Source organism: Scyliorhinus canicula, chromosome 1 (assembly GCF_902713615.1).
Source record: "Scyliorhinus canicula chromosome 1, sScyCan1.1, whole genome shotgun sequence".
Lineage (NCBI taxonomy): Eukaryota > Metazoa > Chordata > Chondrichthyes > Carcharhiniformes > Scyliorhinidae > Scyliorhinus > Scyliorhinus canicula.
Window position 1 is genome coordinate 133,563,959 of NC_052146.1, and position 26,829 is coordinate 133,590,787.

At 48.3% G+C, this 26,829-nt stretch overlaps 1 protein-coding gene across 1 annotated transcript in view; it reads left to right on the forward strand.

The window, feature by feature from the left end:
* Positions 1-674: 674 nt before the first annotated feature.
* The window catches only part of LOC119967620 (elongin-A-like), a 107,442-nt gene continuing 81,287 nt past the window's right edge, over positions 675-26,829 (forward strand). Inside the window, exon 1 of the mRNA XM_038800388.1 lies at positions 675-791. Within this exon, the coding sequence (XP_038656316.1) occupies positions 717-791 (75 nt within the window). The 5' untranslated portion in view covers positions 675-716. The remainder of the gene's footprint in view (positions 792-26,829) is intronic.

Sequence of the window (26,829 nt, forward strand, 5' to 3'; positions counted from 1 at the left end):
GGAGAGCAGTGTTGCCAATATAACCCTACTTCAGCAAAAGTCAACCCATCCAGAATGGGAGAGAGGAAGAAAGAAATACATTGGGGGAAATATCTGGAGAAAATGTAATTGTTTTCATTTGAAGTTATGCACAAACAAGTCTTGCCCTAAGATGGGGTGAGAGCTGTATTTTTATTTTCTTGTTGTTTAAAGGGTAGTAAGGGATAATTGTAAACTGTTCTTTTCGGGTGTGAAGTTGAAGAGTTTAATATTGTATTCATAATAAAGTTTTGTTTTAAAAATACCAAATCCCCATTTCTTCATGCAGTCACTCCTGGAGCGACAGTCTTACAAATAAACTAAAATATTAGGGCTTCGGTCCAGTATCCTAGCCACTGTTGGGCTCTCGTTTGGGATCGTAATACATCTTTAACATAAAACGTCCCGAGGCGCCTCACAGGAGGGTTATGAAGCAAAGTTTGACACCGGGTCACATGAGGCGATATTAGGCCAAGTCGCCAAATATCTGGACGTGTATATTTTCGTGGTGCAGAAGACGAGCTCCTGACAGCGTCGCGACCGATTTCTTCCACAAAGTGGAAGTTGCTAAGCCACATGTAAAAACAAGATGGCGGTTGTGAATAAGGCCTATTCACTACAATGGGCAACGGTTCAGTTCCAGGTTGAATGCGGGGAACTGCTTCCGGGTGGTTGCTGGGCCAGAGACGGTGGGAATCATGGCTGCTGACGGGGTGCAGGAGCAGGTTTTAAAGCTGCAGTCTCGTTTGTCAGAGACTCAGGAGCCCAAGAAGGTAAACAATCGCCCGTTCCTGCACTTTTAAATCACCTCGGGGATTCGCGGCGGGGTTACATCTCAAGGGACGGGCTAACAGACCTTACCACGGAAAGACATTTGACGAACACCTGGAAACCAGTGCTCGAGCCATTGAATATTACAATCAAACCATTGGGTAACCAGGGGTCAGGCCAAGGGTCCTGCGTTTGGACGTTTATCTTTTATGTGAGGTGTTAATCAGCTTGTTTTATTTTTTTTAAATATCTATTTATATGAACGAACAATATGCGCGTGTGAGAATCTCCACTCGGTAGTACAGGAAAGTGATGACATTGCATTCTTTGAACATCTCAGGAACCCCGATTAATCATTTTTTTAAAAATCTAGCCAGTAGAAATGCTTTGCTGTCATTTTGACTTTAAATGTAATTCTTGTGTTTCTTTTAAACAAACCACCAGGAACCATCCAGATTTTTTGCTGGAATTAATTCAAAATCATTTTGGAATTAAGTGATGGGTCACTGTAAATGAATGAAATAAATGATGCTAGCAGATAATTTTGAAACCTTGCTGCATTCTTGGATCTCAAAGCAACGTAGGTTATGTATAAAGGAAGTAGTGCAGATCAATGAATAGTACTTCGTTTTGGTGTGGAACTTCCTCTTTTAAGCTTGTTGATTGGTTGAATTCTGCTGATTTGTGTTGTACTGAATTATTAGATGTTATACAATGCTGCCAGTTCTTTAGTCATAATTGCAGAGCAAATGGGCACGCCTTCCTTTGCTGGGCAACGATGTCCAGCCTCCCCTGTTTTTCATCAAAAAATCTGCACGTGTCCTAACTCGTAAGAAAATGCCATAATTTTGACTTTAAATACAATACTTGATTTGTTTTGTTTTTTACAAACCACAAACCATCAGGAACCATCCAAACATTTTGCTGGAATTAATTCAAAATCATTTCTAGAGATGGGATTAAGTGATGGGTTAGTGTAAGTATATGAAATTATGCTAGCAGATAATTTTGAAACCTTGCTGCATTCTTGGACATTCTCAAAACAACGTAGGTTATGTATAAAGGAAGTAGTGTGAATAAGTTAATCATACTTTGTTTTGATGTGGAACTTCCTCTTTTAAGCTTGTTGCTTGGTTGAATTCTGCTGATGTGTTTTGTCTTGATGTTATATAATGCTGTCAGTTGTTTAGGCATAATTGCAGAGCAAATGGGCACGCATTCCTTTGCTGGCAATTCTGCCCAGCCTCCCCTGTTTTACTCTGTAAACTTGAGGTTTATCAAAAGTCTGCACATGTCCTAACCCACACCAAATGCCATTCACCTATCACCCACTGCTGGCTGACCTACAATTACTTCTGGTTAAGCGATGCCTTGATTTTTAAATTCTCAAACTTATTTTCAAATCTCTCCATAGCCTGACCCTTTCCTATTTCTGTAATGTCCTCCAACCCCAAAGCCCTAGAGATTCCTTTAATTCCTGAGCACCCTGATTTTTCTCTCACTATCATTAGTCTGTACATTTAATTGTCTAGACATTTGGCTTTGGAATCCCTCTCTAAATTTCTCCACCTTGTTACTTCTGTTTCCTCCTTTAAGATGGTCCTTAAAACATACTTAATTGAACCAGCATTTGGTCAACTGTCCTAATATCTTCTATGTAGCATTTTTGAAATGCTTTATTATATTAAAGGTGCTTTATAGATTCAAGTTGTCGTTGCAGTAAAGAACTATTGTCCTTTGGTTGAAGAAAATTAGAAACAACGTGATGGTTTAACAGCAGCTTGCCACGGTTGAATCTGCTTGAGATGTGGCAGAATGTGAAGCTTCAAAAAATAACTTTCATTTCTTAAGATCCATGCTGTTGCAAATGTTAGAATGGGTTTTCATTGCAACTTTGCTTTGGCTTTTCTGTGGTTTCTATTTATCAGAAACTGCAGTCTAAAGCCCCATTTGAAGTTTCCTTGTTTGATTCAAGTCAGGCCTACTTAGCTGTATTATTCTAGCTTTAGCTTTATGACCTAAGATACAACAAGTACAGACTGCTTCCTGATGCAAGTTGGCTTTATAAACCCTACTTTGCCACAAGATGCTAGAAAATGGGGCATAAAATTCAAATTGGACCTGGATCAATTTGAAGGGTAACATTTTAACGCAATTGCATTGGTGCTTCTACTCATTCTTAATCCCCACTGCTGTTTTAGGCAACTGCAAACCCTGAGTCAAAAAGTACTTTCCAAATTTCTAAGATTTCTGTATCTATGCACAAAATCAGCTGGTCATTTTCAAGAGTACCATTAATTTGTAAAGGAGCTTGAACCATTACAGCTTCATACAAGAAAATTTGATGGTTAGTTAATTGTCATTTTATGTGCCCCTAGGAGTAACCTTGCCATTTTCATATATCCCTGAGAAAGTGGTCGTGGGCCACCTTTTGTACCAATTTAGTAACTGAGTGGGCTACTTCAAAAGGTCGTTAATGATTTGTGTGGGACTGGAGTTGCACATAGGCTAAGCTAGTTAAAGGACATCAACAAAACTGTTAGATTTTTATGACAATCTAATAACTTTATAGTTTTTTTTTAACTGATAGAATAGGATCATAGAAACCTTACAGTGCAGAAGGAGGCTACTCAGCCCATCAAGTCTGCATCGTCCCTTGGAACGAGCGCCTTACTTACGCCCAAGCCTCCACCCTATCCCCGTAACCCAGTTACCCCACCTAACATTTTGGACACTAAGGGCCAATTTTAGTATGGCCAATCCAGCTACCTGCACATCTTTGGACTGTGGGAGGAAACTGCAGCACCCGGAGGAAACTCAAGCAGACACAGGGAGAAATTGTAACTCCACACAGACAGTCACGCGAGGCCGGAATTGAACCTGGATCCCTGGAGCTGTGAGGCAGCAGTGCTAACCACCGTGCTGCCCAGATTTTTTTAACTGAATTATTTTTGAACTGACCGTCTCCGGGTTAGTAGACATTGTCACTACCCCACTGTACCCATGGTGAAAATTGTAGGTTTAACTCTGGTGCGTAGCCTCAGTTAAAACCATATGGAGACTGGATGTTTTCTACAAAGAGGGAAGACAACTTGGTTTATTTGGTACCAATGAATAATGCCATACCAAGATCTTCAGGACAGAAAATTCTTTGTATTGTGAAAATATATAGTGAGGTTCACATGACATTGCTCATAAGACGGTTAGCACTGCTCCTCACGGCGCCAAGGACCGCGGTTCAATCCGGGCCCCGGGTTACTGTCCGTGTGGAGTTTGCACATTCTCCCTGTGTTTGTGTGGGTCTCACCCCCACAACCCAAAGATGTGCAGAGCAGGTGGATTGGCAATGCTAAATTGCCCCTTAATTGGAAAAGTTTAGAACAAGAGTTTTAATATTCTGTTCTGATGAAACGTCATTGACCTGAAACTTAATTTGCTTCACGCTCCACTGACGCTGCCTGACTTGCTGAGTCTGTCCAGTATTTCCTGTTTTTAGTACAAACATTGTTTGTTTCCTTTTTTATTATTGGATACTTTCTAAATATAAATGATCAAAAGCTATCCACTTGTGAATACTTGTCCCCAAGGGACCCTTCAGCAGCTGTGTCCCTGGGACTGCTGATTGAAGAATTACTGTTTGCTATTTAGTCTGTATAGTCTTGATAAACATCTACCTATTCCAAGCATAAAATGCCTTTGCATTAGCCCACTCACTCCAGTTTCAAATGGGATTTCTTCTTAGAAAATTAATAGTTTTATTACATTTTATGTACAGACAACTGGATAGCTAAGAGGAAATTGCAAGTTGGTGTACAGTCAGGGTCAGATGACACATACCCTCTGAATCCATATCACAGATTATCACTTTTCACTTCTACAGCAGTTATCTTTGCACAATCTGTGGAATAGATTTTACAAACTGCAAGGTTGTATTAATATTTCCTATTGGTGGTCTGTAAAAATCATGGTTTCTTAGTTAATTCGTAGGACATGCGCTCTTTTTATTCAGGATATAAGCAGTGAATCTCTCATGACCAAGTTGGTAATCAGTGAGTAGTTTAGCTGTGACGGACCTGGGAAGGATGCAGTAGGTTTAACCCCTTGGTCTCAACTGTATCTGAGCTTGATGATACGAATGGTGGTGATTTGGGCACTGTAGTTTCAGCACCTGTATGGTAGGTAAGAGAAACTCGCCATGATCCTGCACTTATTGCCAACTAGGAATGTCTCCTGGAGGTACGTGTGTTGAATTGGCTGTATGAGTTGAATAGGCCTGTTGACACATTCGCACTTTAGTCTTGTAAGAAAAGAATGACTATTTGATTACCAAGGTTTGCGGAACAATACACACAAAGTAGTCAATGTCTCCAGGGGAGGAAGGGAGAGAAAATTGGTTAAAAAACATTGGCAAATCTAAGATTATCCTGTGATGTGCAATTCCATTCCGTTTTCATCTGCTTATCAAGCTTCCTTAATGCATCTAAGCTACTTGCCTCAAATGCTCCTTTTATTAGCAAGTTCTGCATTCGAACCACTCTCTGGGTAAGAACATTTCTTCTGAATTCCATATTAGATTTATTGACTATCTTGTATTTATAGCTTCTACATTTAGTCTCCCTCGCAAGTGGAAACATTTTCTCTATTCTTGTTAAACCCTTTCATAATCTTAAGGACCTCTATCAGGTCACCTGGAACGGCAGCCTATTTAATTTTTCCCAAACAGTATGGCATCTCAGTTCTGGCATCATCCTCTGTAAATTCTTTTGGCACGTTCTCTAGCCGCTCTATCCATTTTATAATAATGGGGCCAGAACTGTGCACAGTGTCAGACTAATGTTCTGCATTAAGTTCACATAACTTCTCCACTTATCTATCGTTTTAGAAATGAACATCAGAGCTTTGTTTTTAAAAAAATTTAGATTACCCAATTATTTTTTCCAATTAAAGGGGCAATTTAGTGTGGCCAATCCACCTACTCTGCACATTTTTGGGTTGTGGGGGCGAAACCCACGCAGACACGGGGAGAATGTGCAAACTCCACACGGACAGTGACCCAGAGCCGGGATCGAACCTGGGACCTCGGCGCCGTGAGGCAGCTGTACTAACCACTAGGCCACCGTGCTGCCCATCAGAGCTTTGTTTGCAATTTTTAGTTATTTGTTTATCTGTTCAATAGTTGACTTTCTCATCTATTCTATTCCGGCATTTGTTTCCCAAGAGGTATGTGGCCTGCTTAGGCTGCTTTAAAAAAAATATGGTTTGAGGCACCATTTTTTATTTTGCCGTCAATGATTTTTACACCAATTAATAAGGAAATACTAAAATTGCAGCCACTTTCAGAGTGCATTTCTGGGGGTGTGGGGGTGTGGGGGGGTTGGGACTGTATGTTGTTGGTGACTATATATGGGTGGATGGTAGATTCTTGATTAATTTTCTTTGCTGTTTGTATTTAAGATGTTGGAGGCTGTTTGGGGATTGGTGGGAGGGGGGAATTGTTGACCAGTGGTTCGACATTGGATTTGTTACCATTGATTGTTTGTTGGTGGGTTAAAATTTGGATGAAAATGTGAAAAAGGAGGAGAATAAAAATATATTTGAAAAATGAAAGTGTTTTCCCACTCTGACAGAGACCTTGCTTGGAGCTTTCATCAGATTTGTAGCCTGCATAAATACATAAGATTTTCACAGTTGTTTTCCATCTGAACTGAATATTAACGAGATGGGGCTGCGATCCATCTGACTGCCAATACGTTTCCAGGTTATCATCATGTAACAGATTCACCCTAAAGCCTGGTTTACAAGAGGATAGGGACCAAACGGCCATTTGAGCCAATCTCTCACACTGTACCAGTTCTTTCCAGCTGCTTTGGATCTTCTCCAGCTGGAGTTTTATTTGGGGTGGTCATTTTTCTTTATTTTTGATCCCCACTCCCCACACCGGGTTCAACAGTTCTGCACCAATCGGCTGCCTGCTCATGCTTCTAACCAAAATGCAATACCTCATACTTGTCTATCTTGAACAAGTTTATTAATGTCTCATTGTACAATGTCATAGTCTTCTTCAGTGTTAATGATACTCCCCAATTTGGTGTCATACACGAATTATGGGGCAGCACGGTGGCCTAGTGGTTAGCACAACCGCCTCACGGCGCTGAGGTCCCAGGTTCGATCCCGGCTCTGGGTCACTGTCTGTGTGGAGTTTGCACGTTCTCCCCGTGTCTGCGTGGGTTTTGCCCCCACAACCCAAAAATGTGCAGAGTAGGTGGATTGGCCACGCTAAATTGCCGCTTAATTGGAAAAAATAATTGGGTAATCTAAATTTTAAAAAACAAAAAAAAACACGAATTATGAGTCCCAATTGTTTTCTATAACTGTTGGACAACAGTGGTCCCACACAGATCCTTGTGGAATACCACTTTGCACTTTTTGCCAGTCAGTAACTACCTTCAACTCCTAGTTTCTCTGACAGGATGTGTGAGAGAGCAACCTTGATTGAGTTATTCTCAAATGTTTTTGTTTTAATCCTTGTTTACTTATGCATTGTTTGAGTTTCATGCCTCTCACATTATGGATTCACAGGAGTGATGCATTATCTCACTGTGTGTTAATGTGCTCGCAACCAGGTTGCCATTTTAAGTTCTCTCAGTATTCCTGTTTCAAATTGAACTATCTGTAGGCTTTCTCATTTTAAATAAGAATTGCTTTGAGACCACATGTGGAAAGATAATCTGCAAGTTGTAGAATTCTTGTTGGTTTGTTAATTCTCAGAATCACATAATTTTTTCTCTGCAGAAGGCCATTCAGCCCATGTCAGAACCGGCTTTCCATGTGAGCATTTCTCCTTGTGCTATTCATAGAATCATAGAATGTACAGTGCAGAAGGAGGCCATTCAGCCCATCAAGTCTGCACCGGCCCTTGGAAAGAGTACCCTACTTAAGCCCCACGCCTCCACCCCATCCCCCTTTATCCCCGTAACACAGTAACCCCACCAAACCCCTTTGGACACTAAGGTCAATTTATCATGGCCAATCCACCTAACCTGCACATCTTTGGACTGTGGGAGGACACCGGAGCACCCGGAGGGAACCCACGCACACACTGGGAGAACATGCAGACTCCACACTGACCCAAGGCGGGAATCGAACCTAGGACTCGGAAGCTGTGAAGCAACTGTGCTAACCACTATGCTACCGTGCTGCCATGGCCTCCCCCTATGACCCCTTGACCCTGCACATTCTCCCTTTTCTGAAAGCAGAATAATTATCTTTTGAATGCCTTGATTAAACCTGCCTCCAGTACATACCCAGCGATCCATTCCAGATCCCAATCACTTGGTGTCTGGAAAAACTTTCCCTCGTGTTATTTTGCTTCCTTTGCTTCTGTAAATTTGTGCCCTCTCATTCTCAATCCTGTCATCGGTTAGAAGATTTTCCCTCTCTCTGTCGAGACCCCTCATAATTTTCAATACCACTTATCAAATCTCCTTTCACATTCTCTTCTCCAAGTGAAACTGTCCCAACTTCTCCAATCTATCTTCACAACTGAAGTTCCTCATCATTGAAACTATTCTCGTTAATCTATTCTGCACTGTCTTTAATATCTTCACATCTTTCCTCAACTGAGGCACCCAGAACTGGATGTGTTACTCCAGTTGAGGTCAAACTTGTGTCTTATACAAGCTCAGCCTAACCTCCTTGTTCCTGTACTCAATGCCCCTCTTAATAAAGTCCATGACACTGCATGCTTAATTAACCACTCTCTCAACCTGTCCTGTCACCTTCAGTGACTTATGCACATATACACCCAGGCCGCTCTGCTCCTGCATCCCTTTTAGAGCTGTACACTTTATTTTGTATAGTCTCTATGTTCTTCCTATCAAAATTAATCACTTCACATTTCTCCACATAGAACTCCATCTGCCACTTACCCACCCACTTGCACACTAAGATCAAATCATTAATATATATAAGGAAGAGCAAGCCTCACAGCAATCCCTGAGGAACTCCATTACAAACCTTCCTCCAGCCTAACTTCCTATCAATCAGCCAATTTTGTTACTGTCCCTTTTATTCTATGAACTATAACTTTGCTAACAAATCTATTGTGCGGCACTGTATCAATGCCTTTTGTTAGTCCATGTTCCCCACATCAACTGCATTGCCTCATCAACCCTCTCTTGTCTCTTCAAGACACTCCAGCAAGTTAGTTAAGCATGATTTTCCTTTGAGGAAATCTATGCTGGCTGTCTTTAATCTGTACTTGTCCATTTGACTATGAATTTTGTCCTGAATTATTATTTCTAGAGGTTTCTCCACACTATATCAGTTGTAATTGCTGGGCTTATCTTTTATATTCTTTTTTGAGGCTTTCCATGACATAGGTCATTGAGTAGTCCTCGTTTTCCCTGGACCATACCAGAAAAGCAGTGAGCAGCTATTTTAAGCCTTCGGCACAGTGATCAAACTGTATGCTCCTCTCCTAGTTTGTTAGCAAGTAGTTCTAGGTAGTTAGTCAGTAGAACGATTTATACTGTTACATGAGTGAACATATCCATTCCTCCCCACCATGCTGTAGAATTATAAATATCCACTTGGAGAGAAGGCAAAGTGATTTGTTATCAGGGGAGAGGCGCTACCCCACATGGCCTGTTGTGAAGTGTTACAGGTGGAACATTTGGACTATTTGCTTTTCTCTTAATTTACAAAAAAACACACCAATCTCTTTTGAAAATGAGGACATAAACATGGGTGTTGGATGATCTCTTGTTTGAGAAAGAAGGACATATTTCCATAGTCCCTTTTATGATCTTCAGGTACCCCAAAACATTTTACAGCCAATGATAGTACTTTTTAAAGTGCAGGCACTGTTGTAATGTTGGAAATGTGACCTCCAATTTTTGCGCAGCAAACCCCTACAGATAGCAATGTGTTAATGACCAAATAATCTGTGTTTTTAAAGATTGTAGATTGAGGGATAAATGGCGGCCAGGAGAATTTGAAATCAATTAGGGAACTATTTTTGAAGATAAGCTTGCTGCCATTCCTGAGGTGACCAGTCAGTATCCATTGTGTCCTTACTTATGCTCTGCTTACAAAAAATAATGCCATGGATATTTTTCATCCCTGGAGTTTGATTGTGGTGATGGTTACTTGTACTTTCATAGAATTTCATGGAATTTACAGTGCAGAAGGAGGCCATTCGGCTCATCGAGTCTGCACCGGCTCTTGGAAAGAGTACCCTACCCAGGCCCACACCTCCACCCTATCCCCATAACCCAGTAACCCCACCCAACACTAAGGGCAATTTTGGACACTAAGGGCAATTTAGCATGTCCAATCCACCTAACCTGCACATCTTTGGACTGTGGGAGGAAACCGGAGCACCCAGAGGAAACCCACGCACACACGGGGAGAACGTGCAGACTCCACACAGACAGTGACCCAAGCCGGGAATCGAACCTGGGACCCTGGAGCTGTGAAGCAATTGTGCTAACCACCATTCTACCGTGCTGCCCTTAATTGCTACACTGTTTCCTGTGGAGCTCATGATGTTCAGACTCATTTGAAGCAGCAATATGTTGTGCTTTCTCATTCATTGTCATTCTCAGCTCAAATGGTGCATTTTTTTTGTTGTCTGTTCATGGGCATCATTGGCTCGGCCAGTATTTATTGTCCATCCCTAATTGCCCATGAGAAGGTGGTGGTGTGCTGCCATTTTGAACCGCTGCAGGAGCCCCCACATTGCTGATAGGAAGGGAGTTCCAGGATTTTGACGCAGTGACAGTGAAGGATATGTCATGATAAAGAAGGATAAGAAACATTGATTCAGAAACAAGTTGTAAAATTGTAATTCTGAATGTGTATTTTGTGGGCAGCACTATTTTACTATTCTAAAAGGCAAAACGTCTTGTGGTTTTAAAACTTACTAATATTAGTTACATGTTTTTGTGTAAGCTGAGCTATCACAGATGCTCATTGGCTCAGATATAAACAGAATTATCAGTGGCTTTTTATTAGTTACTTAAAATGAAGCACAATCCATTTATGATGAGGTAGTAGTGCCCGCAGTGTTTTTTTTTGTTTTGCATGGTGACTCACGAGGGATTTTTTATTTTTATTTGAAGATTTAATTTTCCTCTCCATGCTTCACTGAGGTCTAGTTGATGCCCAGGAGCTTGCTTTAGCCAAAAGGATAAGATAATTCATGTTGACATTTCTTTACAACCACTGTCAAGCTGTGCACCAACTGGATAATAAGACAGTGAACCTTCCTCTCCACTTCTCCCTGTTGCATCTACCCTTTCCTTCGTTCATCCCTATTCACAGAAACCTGCTTTTGTGAAATAGACCACCTTGTGAACTCAGTAGGTCTAATACTCTGTGAGGGACAGGTGTGATCCTGACAGGCTGCTCATTCTGTGTATGATAAATTTAGTATACGGGTCATGTATAATAAGCAGACCATAGCTGTGCTTTATTGTTAATGCTTAAAGCATTTCACATAATGTTTGTTCTGACAGTACAGAGTTCCTGTTTATTCAGCAAGGGATAGTGTAGTATTCTTAATCGCTGTCTCATCTGCTCTATCCTGTAATTGATTTGTTTGTATTCCTTTGGAGCCTAAATAGCACATTGAAATATTTTAATTACTGGCACATGCTCAAAAAAGCCTCTTTATTTTATGAACTTGGTATTATGATCAAGCATTTTTAAAAAAAAAATAATTTTTATTGGAATTTTTTTACAGAAAATATAAAATATAACAAACAATGAAATGCAACAAGATAACCCATAACAACTGTAACACCCCCCAGACCGCCTCAACGCATGTTTCATATCCCCCCCACCCCCCCAACCCCAACAAAAGAACTTAAAATAAATTAAACCCCCCCCCCCCCCCCCCCCCCCCCCCCCCACCCACAGGGTTGCTGCTGCTACTGTCCCAGTACCCTATCGTTCAGCCAGAAAGTCGAGGAAAGGTTGCCACCACCTAAAGAACCCTTGTACCGATCCTCTCAGGGCGAATTTGACCTTCTCTAGCTTAATAAAACCCGCCATGTCATTGATCCAGGTCTCCACGCTTGGGGGCCTCGCATCCTTCCATTGTAGGGAAATCCTTCGCCGGGCTACTAGGGACGCAAAGGCCAGAACACTGGCCTCTTTCGCCTCCTGCACTCCCGGCTCCACCCCAACCCCAAAAATCGCGAGTCACCACCCTGGATCCTACCACCCTCGACACCGTCCTCGCCACCCCCTTCCAGAACTCCTCTAGTGCCGGGCATGCCCAGAACATATGGGCATGGTTCGCTGGACTCCCCGAGCACCTGACACACCTGTCTTCACCCCCAAAGAACCTACTCCTCCTCGTCCCAGTCATGTGGGCCCGGTGCAGCACCTTGAATTGGATGAGGCTAAGCCACGCACACGAGGAGGAAGAATTAACCCTCTCCAGGGCATCAGCCCATGTCCCGTCTTCGATCTGTTCCCCCAGTTCCCCCTCCCACTTAGTTTTCAGCTCCTCTACTGACGCCTCCTCCACCTCCTGCATAACCTTTGTAGATATCAGATATCTTCCCCTCTCCGACCCAGACCCCAAAAGCACCCTGTCACTCACCCCCCTCGCAGGAAGCGAAGGGAATCCCTCCACCTGCCGTCTAGCAAATGCCTTTACCTGCAGATACCTGAACATGTTTCCTAGGGGGGGAGCCCAAATTTCTCCTCCAACTCCCCCAGGCTCGCAAACCTCCCATCAATAAACAGGCCCCTCAGCTGTCTGATGCCTGCTCTGTGCCAACCCTGAAATCCCCCATCAATGTTCCCCGGGACGAACCTATGGTTCCCCCTTAACGGAGCCTCCATCGAGCCCCCCACTTCTCCCCTATGTCGCCTCCACTGCCCCCAAATCTTGAGGGTAGCCGCCACCACCGGACTCGTGGTATACCTCGTAGGAGGGAGTGGCCACGGCACTGTTACCAGGGTCCCCAGGCTTGTATCTCCACAGGACGCCCTCTCCATCCGTTTCCATGCTGCCCCCTCCCCCTCCATCACCCACTTGCGCACCATCGACACATTGGCTGCCCAGTAGTACACCGAGAGATTGGGTAACGCCAGCCCCCCCCCACCTCTACCCTGCTCCAAGAAGACCCTCTTCACCCTCGGGGTCCCATGCGCCCAAACAAAGCTCATGATGCTGCTGGTCACCCTTCTAAAAAAGGCCCTAGGGATAAAGATGGGCAAACACTGGAAGAGGAACAAGAACCTCGGGAGAACCGTCATTTTGACGGATTGCACTCTACCCGCCAGCGATAGCGGCACCATGTCCCACCTTTTAAATTCCCCCTCCATCTGCTCCACCAGCCTGGTAAAATTAAGCTTATGGAGAGTCCCCCAACTCCTGGCCACCTGCACCCCCAGATATCTGAAACTCTTCACTGCCCTCTTAAACGGGAGCCTCCCAATTCCCTCCTGTACTATAAATACCTTACTCTTGCCTAAATGTAACTTATAGCCCGAGAAGCCCCCAAATTCCGCTAACAGCTCCATCACCCCCGGCATTCCCCCTTCTGGGTCCGCCACATACAACAGCAGGTCGTCCGCATACAGCGATACCCGATGTTCCTCCCCACCCCGCACCAGACCCCTCCATCTCCCTGACTCCCTCAACGCCATAGCCAGAAGTTCAATCGCCAGTGCAAAGAGCAAGGGGGACAGGGGACACCCCTGCCTGGTCCCACGGTAGAGCCTAAAGTACTCCGATCTCCTTCCATTTGTAACTACACTCGCCATCGGAGCCGCGTAGAGCAGCCTCACCCATTTGATGAATCCCTCCCCAAATCCAAACCGCTCCAGCACCTCCCACAGGTACCCCCACTCAACTCTATCAAACGCTTTCTCTGTGTCCAGCGCCACCACTATCTCTGCCTCCCCCTCCACTGCCGGCATCATGATAACGTTTAGCAGTCTCCGTACATTCGTGTTGAGCTGCCGTCCCTTGACAAATCCTGTCTGATCTTTGTGTATCACCCCTGGCGCACAATCCTCTATCCTGGTGGCCATGATCTTCGCCAGCAACTTGGCGTCAACATTGAGGAGCGAGATAGGCCTGTATGATCCACACTGCAAGGGGTCCTTATCCCGCTTTAGGATCAGAGAGATCAGTGCCCGCGACATCGTCGGGGGCAAAGCCCCCCCCTCCCATGCCTCATTGAAGGCTCGCACCAACAGGGGGCCCACCAGATCCGCATACTTTTTATACAATTCCACCGGGAACCCGTCCGGCCCTGGGGCCTTACCTGACTGCATTTGTCCAATCCCCCTGACTAGCTCCTCCAACTCTATCGGCGCCCCCAGCCCCTCTACCAGCTCCTCTTGAACCCTTGGGCAACATAGCTGTTCATGAAGCTCTCCATCCCCCCTCTCCCCATCGGAGGTTCCGACCGGTACAGTTCCTCGTAGAAGTCCCTAAAGACCCCATTTACTTCTGTCCCCTTCTGCACTACATTCCCACCCCCATCCGTCACTCCACCAATTTCCCTAGCAGCATCTTGCCTACGGAGCTGATGCGCCAACATCCTGCTCGCCTTCTCCCCATACTCATATACCGCGCCCTGCTCCCTCCTCCACTGTGTCTCCGCCTTTCTGGTGGTCAACAAGTCAAATTTTGCCTGCAAACTACGCCGTTCCCCCAGCAACCCCTCCTCCGGTGCCTCTGCGTATCTCCTGTCCACATCCAGGAGCTCCCCCACCAGTCTCTCCCTCTCCCTCCTTTCCCTATGGGCCCGGATGGAATCAGCTCCCCCAGGATCACTGCTTTCAGAGCCTCCCAGACCATCCCCACCCAGACCTCCCCCGTGTCATTGGTATCAAGTTACCCCTCAATACTTCTCCGGACCCTCCTACACACCTCCTCATCAGCCAGCATCCCTACATCCAGGCGCCAGAGCGGGCGCTGGTCCCGTGCCTCCCCCATCTCCAGGTCAACCTAGTGCGGAGCATAGTCTGAAATCGCTATGGCTGAATACTCGGCATCCTGCACCCTCGGGATCAATCCCCTGCTCAGGACGAAAAAATCTATTCGTGAATAAACCCTATGGACATGGGAGAAAAAGGAATACTCCCGCGCTCTCGGTCTCATAAACCTCCAGGGATCCACCCCTCCCATCTGGTCCATGAATTCCCTCAGTACTTTGGCCGCCGCCGGTCTCCTACCCGTCCTTGAACTGGACCGGTCCAGTGGGGGATCCAGCACTGTGTTAAAGTCTCCCCCCATGATCAGGCCCCCTGCCTCCAGTTCCGGAATGCGGCCCAACAAGCGCCTCATGAAGCCAGCATCATCCCAATTCGGGGCATATACATTAACCAGCACCACCTTCTCTCCCTGCAGCCTACCCATCACCATAATATATCTGCCCTCCTTGTCCAACACCACCTCAGCCGCCTCGAACGCCACCCTCTTCCCCACCAGAATCGCCACCCCCCGGTTCTTCGCGTCCAATCCTGAGTGAAAAACCTGCCCCACCCACCCTTTCCTCAGACGAACCTGGTCCGCCACCTTCAGGTGGGTCTCCTGGAGCATAGCCACGTCCGCCTTCAACCCCTTCAGATGAGAAAATACCCTAGTTCTTTTAACCGGCCCATTCAGCCCCCTCACGTTCCAGGTAATCAGCCGGATCAGAGGGCAACCCGCCCTCCTCCCCCGCCGGCTAGCCATAGCTTGTCGACTGCTCGCCCCAGCCCAGCTCGCCCCGCCTGACCCGTTCCCCATGGTGATAACGCCTCTCCTCTACCCTCCCCGGCCCACACCAGCTCCTTCCTGACCATTCCAGCAGCAACCCGGTGTTCTCCCCCCCCCCCAGGCTAGGACCCCTCCTAGCCGCGACGTACCCTCCATGGTACTTCCATGAGTCAGCTGACTTCTGCTGACCCTGGCAGCTCCCGCCAAAACCTATCCCCTCCCGGCATGGGGTCATCCCCCTCTTGCCACACCTCCTTGGCACCGCTTCAGCGCGGGGAAAGAAAACCAGTAGAGGCCACGCCCCCCCTGCCAGCTCCGCCCCCCCGCCCCGCGGCACGGGAAACCAGAGGAAAGCCCGCGCTTTCACACTGCCACACCCCACCCTTCTGACGCAGCTCCCCAAAATCCAGTTTCACCCCAACCCCCAGCCCCGTACAGAAGAGAACATATAAAATGCAAACCCCCAACATTCCCCACATACCCCACACCCATACCCAACAAACAGACCCACCCGGAAACAGAGCAAAAAGAAAACCAGCATAAAAAACACACATGTTAAAGAACAGCAACAGCGAAAACAGCAACGGCCAGAGTGTGTCCCCAGGCCCTAGTTCGAGTCCAGCTTCTCCGCCTGTACAAAGGCCCACGCCTCCTCCGGGGACTCGAAGTAGTGGTGCCGGTCCTTGTATGTCACCCACAGGCGCGCAGGCTGCAGCATTCCAAATCTGACCTGCTTGGCATGCAGCACCACCTTCGTCCGGTTGAACCCAGCCCGCCGCTTAGCCACCTCCGCACTCCAGTCCTGGTAGATTCTCACTACCGAATTCTCCCATTTACTGCTCCTCTCTTTCTTGGCCCAGCGCAGCACACACTCCCGGTCGCTGAATCGATGGAACCGCACCAGCACCGCCCGCGGGGGTTCATTTGCCTTAGGCCTCCTGGCCAGCACTCTGTGAGCTCCCTCAAGCTCCAGGGGCAAATGGAAGGACCCCGCTCCCATCAACGAGCTCAACATCGTGGTCACGTACGACGGGAGATCCGACCCCTCCAGCCCCTCCGCCAGGCCCAGGATCCTCAAATTCTTTCGCCTCGTGCGAACGTCCAGCTCCTCCAAGCGGTCTTGCCCCTTTTTGTGAAGTGCCTCGTGCAACTCCACTTTCCCCACGAGGACCACGGCCTCCTCCTCCCTCTCAGCGGCCTGCTGCTGCAACTCCCGAATGGACGCCTCCTGGGCCGCCTGGGTCCCAAGCAGCTTGTTGGTAGTCGCATTCAGGGAGTCCAGCAGCTCAGCCTTCAGCTCCGCAAAACAGCGCAGAAGAGAGGCCTGCTGCTCCTGCGCCCACTTCCACCAGTCCTCGGGTGTTCCGCCGGACGCCATTTTGTCTTCCCCCGCTTTTCTTGGGGAGCTGCTGCAGCTTTTTCCTTTGCCCCACTCCGGGTGAGCACCATAAATTATGGGGAATGCTCCTCTAGACACCTTCCCCCACCGGGATTCGTCGAAACAGCGCCTTTTGGGGCCCTCAAATTAGCCCAAAAGTCCTTAAATAGCGGGAGCTGCCGAACGTGCGGCTTAGCTCCGCATGCCGCAACCGGAAGTCTGATCAAGCATTTTATATTCAAGGCCTTGGATAGCCTGACCATTAGAGACTGCTGTTAAAATGTCAGGAACAGTAACCCAACGCAATGTAACAATAGAAACTTCTGCTTTTGGAGATGGTACAGGAGAGAATAGTTGCTGAAGAAAGAGGTTGCCATTGTGTCCCACACATTTGGAATCTAATTTCAAATCAGCTCAGGTTGATGGGATAAAATTCTTCTATGATTTTAAATAGTCTCAGCCTACCTCACATTAAGATTTTTCTTGATTTTCCATACTTGTTTGCCAGTGTTATTTTTGTTGTAATGTGCTTATTCTTTAATCAGTAGATCCCAAGTACAGTGACAGATACAATGGACAGCGATCTTGGTTGAATTGCTTGCTGGTATCTTTTTACATTTTGCTTCCCCATGGCTAAGTTCCTCCCATTCTAATACACCAGTGATCAGAAGTTTAGTGTAAAGCACCTAACTCTTTTTTTCATGGCATGAAAACAGAAAATGTTGGAAATACTCAACAGGTCATGGCAGTAACTGTGGAGAGAAACAGAATAATGGACACAATTCTCCAGCCTTGTTGCGCTCTTGCTCAATCGGAACGAGGCCAGTGAATAGCGGGAGAAGTGGGAAAACTAGAACCGCGCCAGGTGCCAAACAGTTTGCGATGCAACCGGCACGTTCCTGTAGGTGAATTTGGGATCTCGCCGTAGTGTAGCGAGGATCCAATTATCACCACAAGTCCAATTACCATACAATTAACGAGAGCCACCCCTTAACCAAGGGCTTCTCATGATTCAGAGGCCTCCCCAGTAAGTAGTCACACTGGCACCAATTAGTACTCCTTTTGAAAAACACGAACATGGTGGAAAGGCCTCTGTGGGGAGCCGAGGAGGGAAGTAGCAATCTTTGCTCACAGGCAAAGAGACCGGGGTCGCTGGACTTGCCACCCAGAGCTCAGCTGGGGGTGGGGGACCCTCCAGAGGGTGGGCTGCCATGGGAGGCACTGGGGCGGCAATCGGGGATAACCCGTCTGCCCCACCGGCCACCCATAAGCCCCATCGATTACCGAGGCCCCTGGCCATGTGGTGAAGTCCATTGCTAATAGGGAATTGGCAATCATGGTTAAGAGAGCGCTTCACAGGGATGGTACGGTGGCACAGTGGTTAGCACTGCTGCCTCACGATGCCAAGGACCAGGGTTCGAACCCAGCCCCAGGTCACTGTCCGTGTGAACATAGAACATGCAGTGCAGAAGGAGGCCATTCGGCCCATCGAGTCTGCACTGGCCCACTTAAGCCCTCACTTCCACCCTATCCCCGTAACCCAATAACCCCTTCCAACCATTTCGAAAACTAAGGGCAATTTAGCATGGCCAATCCACCTAACCTGCACATCTGTGGACTGAGGGAGGAAACGGGAGCACCCGGAGGAAACCCACACAGACGCGGGGAGAATGTGCAGATTCCGCACAGACACTGACCCAGTGGGGAATCGAACCTGGGACCCTGGCGCTGTGAAGCCACAGTGCTATCCACTTGTGCTACCGTGCTGCCCAGTTTGCACATTCTCCCTGTATCTGTGTGAGTGTCACCCCCACAACCCAAAGATGTACAGGTTAGATGAATTGGCCACACTAAATTGCCCCTTAATTGGAAAAAAAGAATTGGGTATTCTAAATTTTTTTAAATTTAGAGTACCCAATTATTTAAATTTTTTTTCCAATTAAGGGGCAATTTCGCGTGGCCAATCGACCTAACCAGCACTGGTTTTGATTGTGGGGGTGAAACCCAAGCAGACACGGGGTGAGTGTGCAGACACCACGTAGACAGTGACCCAGAGCCAGGATTCGAACCTGGGTCCTCAGCAGCGTAGTCCAAGTGCTAACCACTGCACCACGGGCTGCCCTGGGTACTCAAATTTATATTTTTTTAAAAAGTGAGCACTTCTCACAACCCAAGTGGATTCCATATGACCATAAGACATAGGAGCAGAAGTAGACCACTTGGCCCATCGAGTCTGCTCCGTCATTCAATCATGGCTGATATTTTCTCATCCCCATTCTCCTGCCTTCTCCCCATAACTCCTGATCCCCTTATTAAACAAGAAGCTATTTATCTCTGTCTTAAAGACACTCAGTGAATTGGCCTCCACAGCCTTCTGCGGCAAAAAGTTCCACAGATTCACCACCCTCTGACTGAAGAAATTCCTCCTCATCTCTGTTTTAAAGGATCGTCCCTTTAGTCTGAGATGGTGTCCTCTGGTCCTAGTTTTCCCTACAAGTGGAAACATCCTCTCCACGTCCACTCTATGCAGGCCTTGTGGGATCTTGTATGTTCAATAAGATCCCCTCTCATCCTTCTAAACTCCAACGAGTACAGACCCAGAGTCCTCAAACGTTCCTCATACGACAAGTTCTTCATTCCAGGGATCATTCTTGTAAACCTCCTCTGGACCTTTTCCAAGGCCAGCACATTCTTCCTTAGATACGGGGCCCAGAACTGCTCACAATACTCCAAATGGGGTCTGACCAGAGCCTTATATAGCCTCAGAAGTACATCCCTGGTCTTGTATTCTAGCCCTCTTGACATGAATGCTAACATTGCATTTGCCGCCTTAACTGCCAACTGAGCCTGCACATTAACCTTAAGAGAATCGTGAACAAGGACTCCCAAGTCCCTTTGTTCTTCTGCTTTCCGAAGCATATCCCCATTTACAAAATAGTCTATGCCGAGATTGCTCCTTCCAAAGTGCATAACCTCACACTTTTCCACATTGTATTTCATTTGCCACTTCATTGCCCACTCTCCTAGCTTGTCCAAGTCCTTCTGCAGCCCCCTTGCGTCCTCAATATTACCTGTCCCTCTTTGTATCATCTGCAAACTTAGGAACAGTGCCTTCAGTACCTTCTTCCAGATCATTAATGTAACAAGTTGTGGTCCCTGCACCGACCCCTGAGGCACATCACTAGTCACTGGCTGCCATCCTGAAAAAGACCCCTTTATCCCCACTCTTTGCTTTCTGCCAGTCAGCCAATCCTCTATCCATGCCAGGATCTTACCCTTAACACCATGGGCCTTTAACCTATTTAACAGTCTCCTATGCGGCACCTTGTCAAAGGCCTTCTGGAAATCAAAATAAATCAAGTCCACTGGTTCTCCTTCTGTCTAACTTCTTGTTACCTCCTCCAAGAACTCTTACAGATTTGTTTGACACGACCTCCCTTTGACAAAGCCGTGCTGACTCAGTCCTATTTTACCATGCATTTCCAAGTGCTTCGCGATCTCATCTCTAATAACCCTCCAAAATCTTACCACTAACCGAAGTCAGGCTAACCGGCCAATAATTTCCCGTCTTCTGCCTACCTCCCTTCTTAAATAGCGGTGTTACATTAGCCACCTTCCAGTCCTCTGTGACCCTTACTGCCTCCAGTGATTCCTGAAAGATCATCACTAATGCCTCCACAATTTCCTCAGCTATTTTTTTTCAGACCCTGGGGTGTAGTCCATCCGGTCCAGGTGACTTATCCACCTTCAGATCTTTCATTTTCCTCAGAACCTTCTCCTTAGTAATGGTCACTGCACTCACCTCTGCCCCCTGGAGCTCTGGCATCCCACTGGTGTCTTCCACCGTGAAGACTGATGCAAAGTGACCATTCAATTCGATTCGTCTGCCATTTCTTTGTTTCCTATTATTACTTCTCCAGCCATATTTTCTAGTGGTCCAATGTCTATTTTTACCCCTCTCTTGCCTTTTATATATTGAAAAAAATCTCTTCCTATCTTCCTTTTATATTACTAGCTAGCTTGCACTCGTACTTCATCTTCTCCCCCCTTATTGCTTTTTTAGTTGTCCTCTGCTTGCTTTTAAAGGCTTCCTAATTCTCTGGTTTCCCACTAATTCTCGCCACTTTGTATGCTTTTTCCTTAGCCTTTATGCTGTCATTGACATCCCTTGTCAGCCATGGATGCCTTGTCCTCCCTTTCCCATGTTTCCTCCTCCTTGGGATGAATTTCTGTTGTGCCTCCCTAATAACCCCCAAAAACCCCTGCCATTGCTGTTCCATTGTCTTCCCTGCTCGGCTCCTTCTGCAAACAGCTCTGGCCAGCTCCTCCCTCATGTCTTTGTAGTTACCCTTATTTAATTGTAATACTATTACATCTGATTGCAGCTTTGCAAATCCAGAATTGCCTGTTCCCTAGTAGGCTCTGTCACAAGCTGCTCCAAAAAACCATCTTAGACATTCCACAAATTCCATTTCTTGGGATCCACTACCAACGTGATTTTCCACCTGCATATTGAAGTTCCCCTTGATTATTGTAATTTTGTCTTTTTTACATGCCGTTTATATCTACTGATTTATTTTCTGCCCCACATCCTGACTACTGCTAGGGGACCTGTACATAACTCCCATCAGGGTCTTTTTACCTTTGCGATTCCTCAACTCTACCCACAGAGATTCTATGCCTTCTGATCCTATATCGCTCCTTGCTATCGATTTAACTTCATTCCTTACTAACAATGCAACCCCGCCCCCTTTGACCATCTGCCTGTCCTTTCAATAGGACATATATCCTTGGATATTTAGATCCCAGCCCTGATCCCTTTGCAGCCACGTCTCTGCGATGCCCACATCATACGGGCCAATTTCAATGTGCGCAACAAGCTCATTTACCTTGTTCCGTATACTGCGCGCATTTAGGTACAAAACCCTCAATCCTGCATTGGCCACCTCCCTTTTCACACTCTCCTCAGTCACTGTACACTGTAATGTGGCCCTTTCTGATTTTTGACTATGGCCTTTCTGCCTTACACTTTCCCCCTTACTGCTTTTTGTTTCTGGCCCCGTTTTACTTCCCTCCGACTTCCTACATTGGATCACATGCCCCTGCCACATTAGTTTAAACCCTCCCCAACAGCTCTAGCAAACACCCCCCGCCCCCCCACCGGACATCGGTTCCAGTCCTGCCCAGGTGCAGACCGTCCGATTTGTACTGGTCTCACCTCCACCAGAACCGGTTCTAATGCCCCAGGAATTTGAATCCCTCCCTCTTGCACCATTCTCTCGAGCCACGCATTCATCCTATCTATCCTGTCATTCCTACTCTGACTAGCTAGCTCGTGGCACTGGTAGCTATCGTGAGATTACTACCTTTTGAGGGCCTACTTTTTAGTTTAACTCCTAAATCCCTGAATTCTGCTCGTCGGACCTCATCCCGTTTTTTACCTACATTGTTGTCGCCTATGTGCACCACGACAGCTGGCTGACTCTCCCCCCCCCCCCCCCCCCCCCCCCCCCCCCCCCCCAAAAAAAAACAGGAGCTGCAGCTGGACATACTTCTTGCATGTGAAGGAACCAGGGACAGTGGACATGTCCCTGAGCTCCCACATCGCACACGAGGAGCATGTCACAGGTCTGGGATCTGCTGCCATGTTTTAAACCTCGGGTTAATTTATACAACTGCAATTCCACAAAACGAAAGAAAAAATAAATAAATATACAAATGTAAAGAAAAACTACTTACCAGTCACTTACCAGGGATAAAAAGCACCTCCTCCCCACCCAGCTTCGAATTTCCACCTAACTTCAAATACCCAAACTCACTCTTCGCTGTGCCTCACTCTGGCTCACTGGGAGAACTCACTGATTCCTGTGGGTAGGCGGGCCATGTAGAATGTGCAGCTGATTGCCTGGCATTGCAATGACACGTTGATGCCTAGGCATTGGCTTGAACACTGCGGGAGGCAACACACGCAGCAGCCAACATCCAAACACTCCGGAGATGGGACACAACTGGGGACATGTCCACAGCTGGAGGGTGGGTGAGTGCCGCAGGGAGGGGGCGATTCCTGGAGAGAAGAGCCAGGGGTTCGGAGGTCAGCCCGCATTGCAGACGGAAGAAAGTGACAGAGGCATCATACTAGTTATGCTTAAGGGTGTTTATTGTATGTAAGAATTCCTCACTCTCCCGATGGTGATGTCCCCCCACCCCCCATGCCCTCCGTGATCCTCAACGTGCTTGGCCGTCCTAGCTCTACCTCTGCGTCTAGGTGTGTTACGAGGAGGTACATCAGAGGTGGAAGCATCCAGCTGCTTACCTTGTCCCATGACCTTCAATGCCCCTGGCGGGCGTCTTCTGGCCGCTCTGGGACCGGAGGGCCCCGGCTTACTTGTCGGCAGAACATACGCAGCCGTGCCGCCCTGTCCCATTTCCTGGCTATGAGATGCGGCCTCATCAGAGGGGTGGAACTCGGAGCTGGTGGCCACTGTCGCCACTCCATGGGACAGGTCCAGGTTGGCACTCAGCGCCCCCTCCTCCCGGTTGGTGCCCATAGGGCCCTGGGGTTTACCTTGTGACTCGGGGTAGCTAGTTTGAGCCCCGTCTGCCCCTGCATCATCTGGCTCTGCCAGCCCTGACGGCTCCCCATAGTCTGCACCATCGTGTCGGTACCCTCAGCAATGCTCCTCAGTGACTGGGACATGCTCTTCAACCCCTCGGCAATGCCCACCTGCGACTGGGGCAAACTCCGCAGCACCTCTGCCATTCCCATGTCCCGCAGAACCTCTTCAAGGTCATAGAATCATCAAATTTACAGTGCAGAAGGAGGCCATTCAGCCCATTGAGTCTGCACCGGTCCTTACAAAGAGCACCCTACTCAAGCCCACATTTTTACCCTATCCCTGTAACCCAGTAACCCCCACTTAACCTTTTTGGACACTAAGGGCAATTTGGCATGGCCAATCCACCTAACCTGCACATCTTTGGACTGTGAGAGGAAACCGGGGCGCCATGAGGAAACCCGTGCAGAATCCGCACGGACAGTGACCCAAGCCGGGAATCGAACCTGGGACCCTGAAGCTGTGAAGCAACTGTGCTACCCACTATGTTACCGTGCTGCCCCTGCCAGGTCAACATGGTCCTGGGTGACATACCCCAGTGAGTCACGCCTTGGTCACCTTTATTAATGGTGCTGACGTCGAGCACCAGGATCTCCACTGCAGTCACCACCCGAGCAGTGTTGGCCTTGGTGCCACGCATTGATGGTGACATCTCCTTGTGAAGGAAGGGTTGGGGTCGCATGGAGAGTTGGCAGGTGGATGCTTGTGTGGGGGCAGAAAGGTCTGGGGGGAAGGGGGGGATAATGTCGTTGGTGTCTACTCGCTCGTGCTGACCGGTGCAGGTTGTTGATCTTTTTCTGGCACTGGAGGCCAGTCCTCCCGTTCGCACTCCTGGCGCTCATAGCCGCTGTCACCTTGTCCCAGGCAGCACGTACTGCCTTATGGCTGACCATCCGGGGCCCTCTGAGGAAACAGGGCATCCCTCCTGTCCTCCACTGCTTCTTGGAGCCTCCCCAGATCTGCATCCCCGAATCTTGGGCCGGTCTCCTGGTCATTTTTGCGAGCTGGCTGGGGCTGGCTGAGCAAGTGCTACTTAAGTGCTGGTTGGCCTTGTTAGCGGGGGGCTGGCGAGCGCGGTGCCGGTGAATCAGCTGGTGAGCCTTCATTTGTGGCGATAAGCCTGTGGGGCCTCGTTCCGTGGACCAACTAAAGTTGAATAGTGTTACCGGCCTCGATGGGCCCAACGGCAGAAAGTTCGTAGCAGTTCCGGCTTGCTACAACACTTTTGCGCCCAATGTTTCAAGTCTGTGACCTTTAATCAGATCGTTCTTTTTCATGGAGTTGGTTTTTTAAAAAACATAATTTTTATTGAAATTTTTACAAAATATAAATATAAACAACTCAACTCTATTAACAAAACAACCGCGGTAACACCCCAAGAACAATTCCCACCCAACCCCCCCCGGGTTGCTGCTGCTGCCGGCCCATGTCCCTACCGTTCCGTCAGGAAGTCCAGGAAAGACTGCCACTGCCTAAACAACCCCTGTACCGATCCCCTCAGGGCAAATTTCACCCTCTCCAATTTAATGAATCCCGCCATATCATTGATCCAGGCGTCCACGCTTGGGGGCCTCGCATCCTTCCATTGGAGCAAGATCCTCTGCCGGGCTACTAGGGAAGCAAAGGCCACAATACCGGCCTCTTTCGCCTCCTGCACTCCCGGCTCCACTGCAACCCCAAAAATTGCGAGTCCCCAGCCTGGCTTCACCCTGGATCCCACCACCCTCGATACCGTCCTTGCTACCCCCTTCCAAAACTCCCCCAGCGCTGGGCACGCCCAAAACATATGGGCGTGATTTGCTGGGATCCCCGAGCACCTAGCACACCTGTCCTCTCCCCCGAAAAACCTACTCATCCTCGTCCCAGTCATGTGGGCCCTATGCAGCACCTTGAACTGTATGAGGCTAAGCCCCGCACAGGAAGAGGAGAAATTCACTCTCTCCAGGGCATCCGCCCACGTCCCCTCCTCAATCTCCTCATCCAGCTCCTCTTCCCATTTACCCTTCAGTTCCTCCACCGAGGCCTCGTCTACCTCCTGCATCACCCGGTATATGTCCGAAATCCTCCCTCCTCCAACCCACACCCCCGAGAGCAACCGATCCCGCACCCCTCGTGGGGGCAGCAAGGGGAACCCCTCCACCTGCTGCCTGGCAAACGCCCTCACCTGCATGTACCTAAACATGTTCCCCGGGGGGGAGCCCAAACTTCCCCTCTAACTCCCCCAAGCTCGCAAACCTCCCCTCTACAAACAGGTCCCTCAACCTCCTAACCCCTGACCTGTGCCAGCCCAGGAATCCGCCATCAATGCTCCCTGGGATAAACCGATGGTTCCCCCGTATCGGGGCCTCCATCGAGCCCCCCACTTCTCCCCTATGCCGTCTCCATTGCCCCCAAAGTTTGAGGGTAGCCGCCACCACCGGGCTCGTGGTATACCTCGTTGGAGGGAGCGGCAACGGTGCCGTTACCAGTGCCTCCAGGCTCGTGCCCACACATGACACCGCCTCCATCCTCTTCCATGCTGCCCCTTCCCCGTCCATTACCCACTTACGCACCATCGCTGCGTTGGCAACCCAATAGTACCCACAGAGGTTGGGCAACGCCACCCCCCCCCCATCCCTGCCTCGTTCCAGGAACACTCTTCTCACCCTCGGAGTCCCATGCGCCCACACAAATCCCGTGATACTCCTGTTGACCCTCCTAAAAAAGGCCTTTGGGATAAGGATGGGGAGGCACTGGAACAGGAACAAAAACCTCGGGAGCGCCGTCATCTTAACGGACTGCACCCTCCCCGCCAGTGACAGCGGTAACATATCCCACCTCTTAAACTCCTCCTCCATCTGCTCCACCAACGTTGTGAGGTTGAGCTTGTGCAGGGCCCCCCAGCTCCCAGCCACCTGGACCCCTCGGTACCTGAAGCTCTTCCCTGCCTGCTTCAATGGGAGCCTACCAATCCCCTCCTCTTGATCCCCCGGATGCACCACAAACACCTCACTCTTGCCCAGGTTCAACTTATACCCTGAGAAACCCCCGAATTCACTAAGAATCCTCATCACCTCCGGCATCCCCCCCCACCGGGTCCGCCACATACAGCAACAGGATGTCCGCATACAGCGACACTCGATGCTCCTCCCCACCCCGCACCAGGCCCCTCCAGTTCCCTGACTCCCTCAATGCCATGGCCAGGGGCTCAATCGCCAACGCGAAGAGCAAGGGGGACAGGGGGCACCCCTGTCTCGTCCCCCGGTACAGCCGAAAGTACTCCGACCTCCTCCTATTTGTGGCTACACTCGCCATCGGGGCCTCGTAGAGCAGCC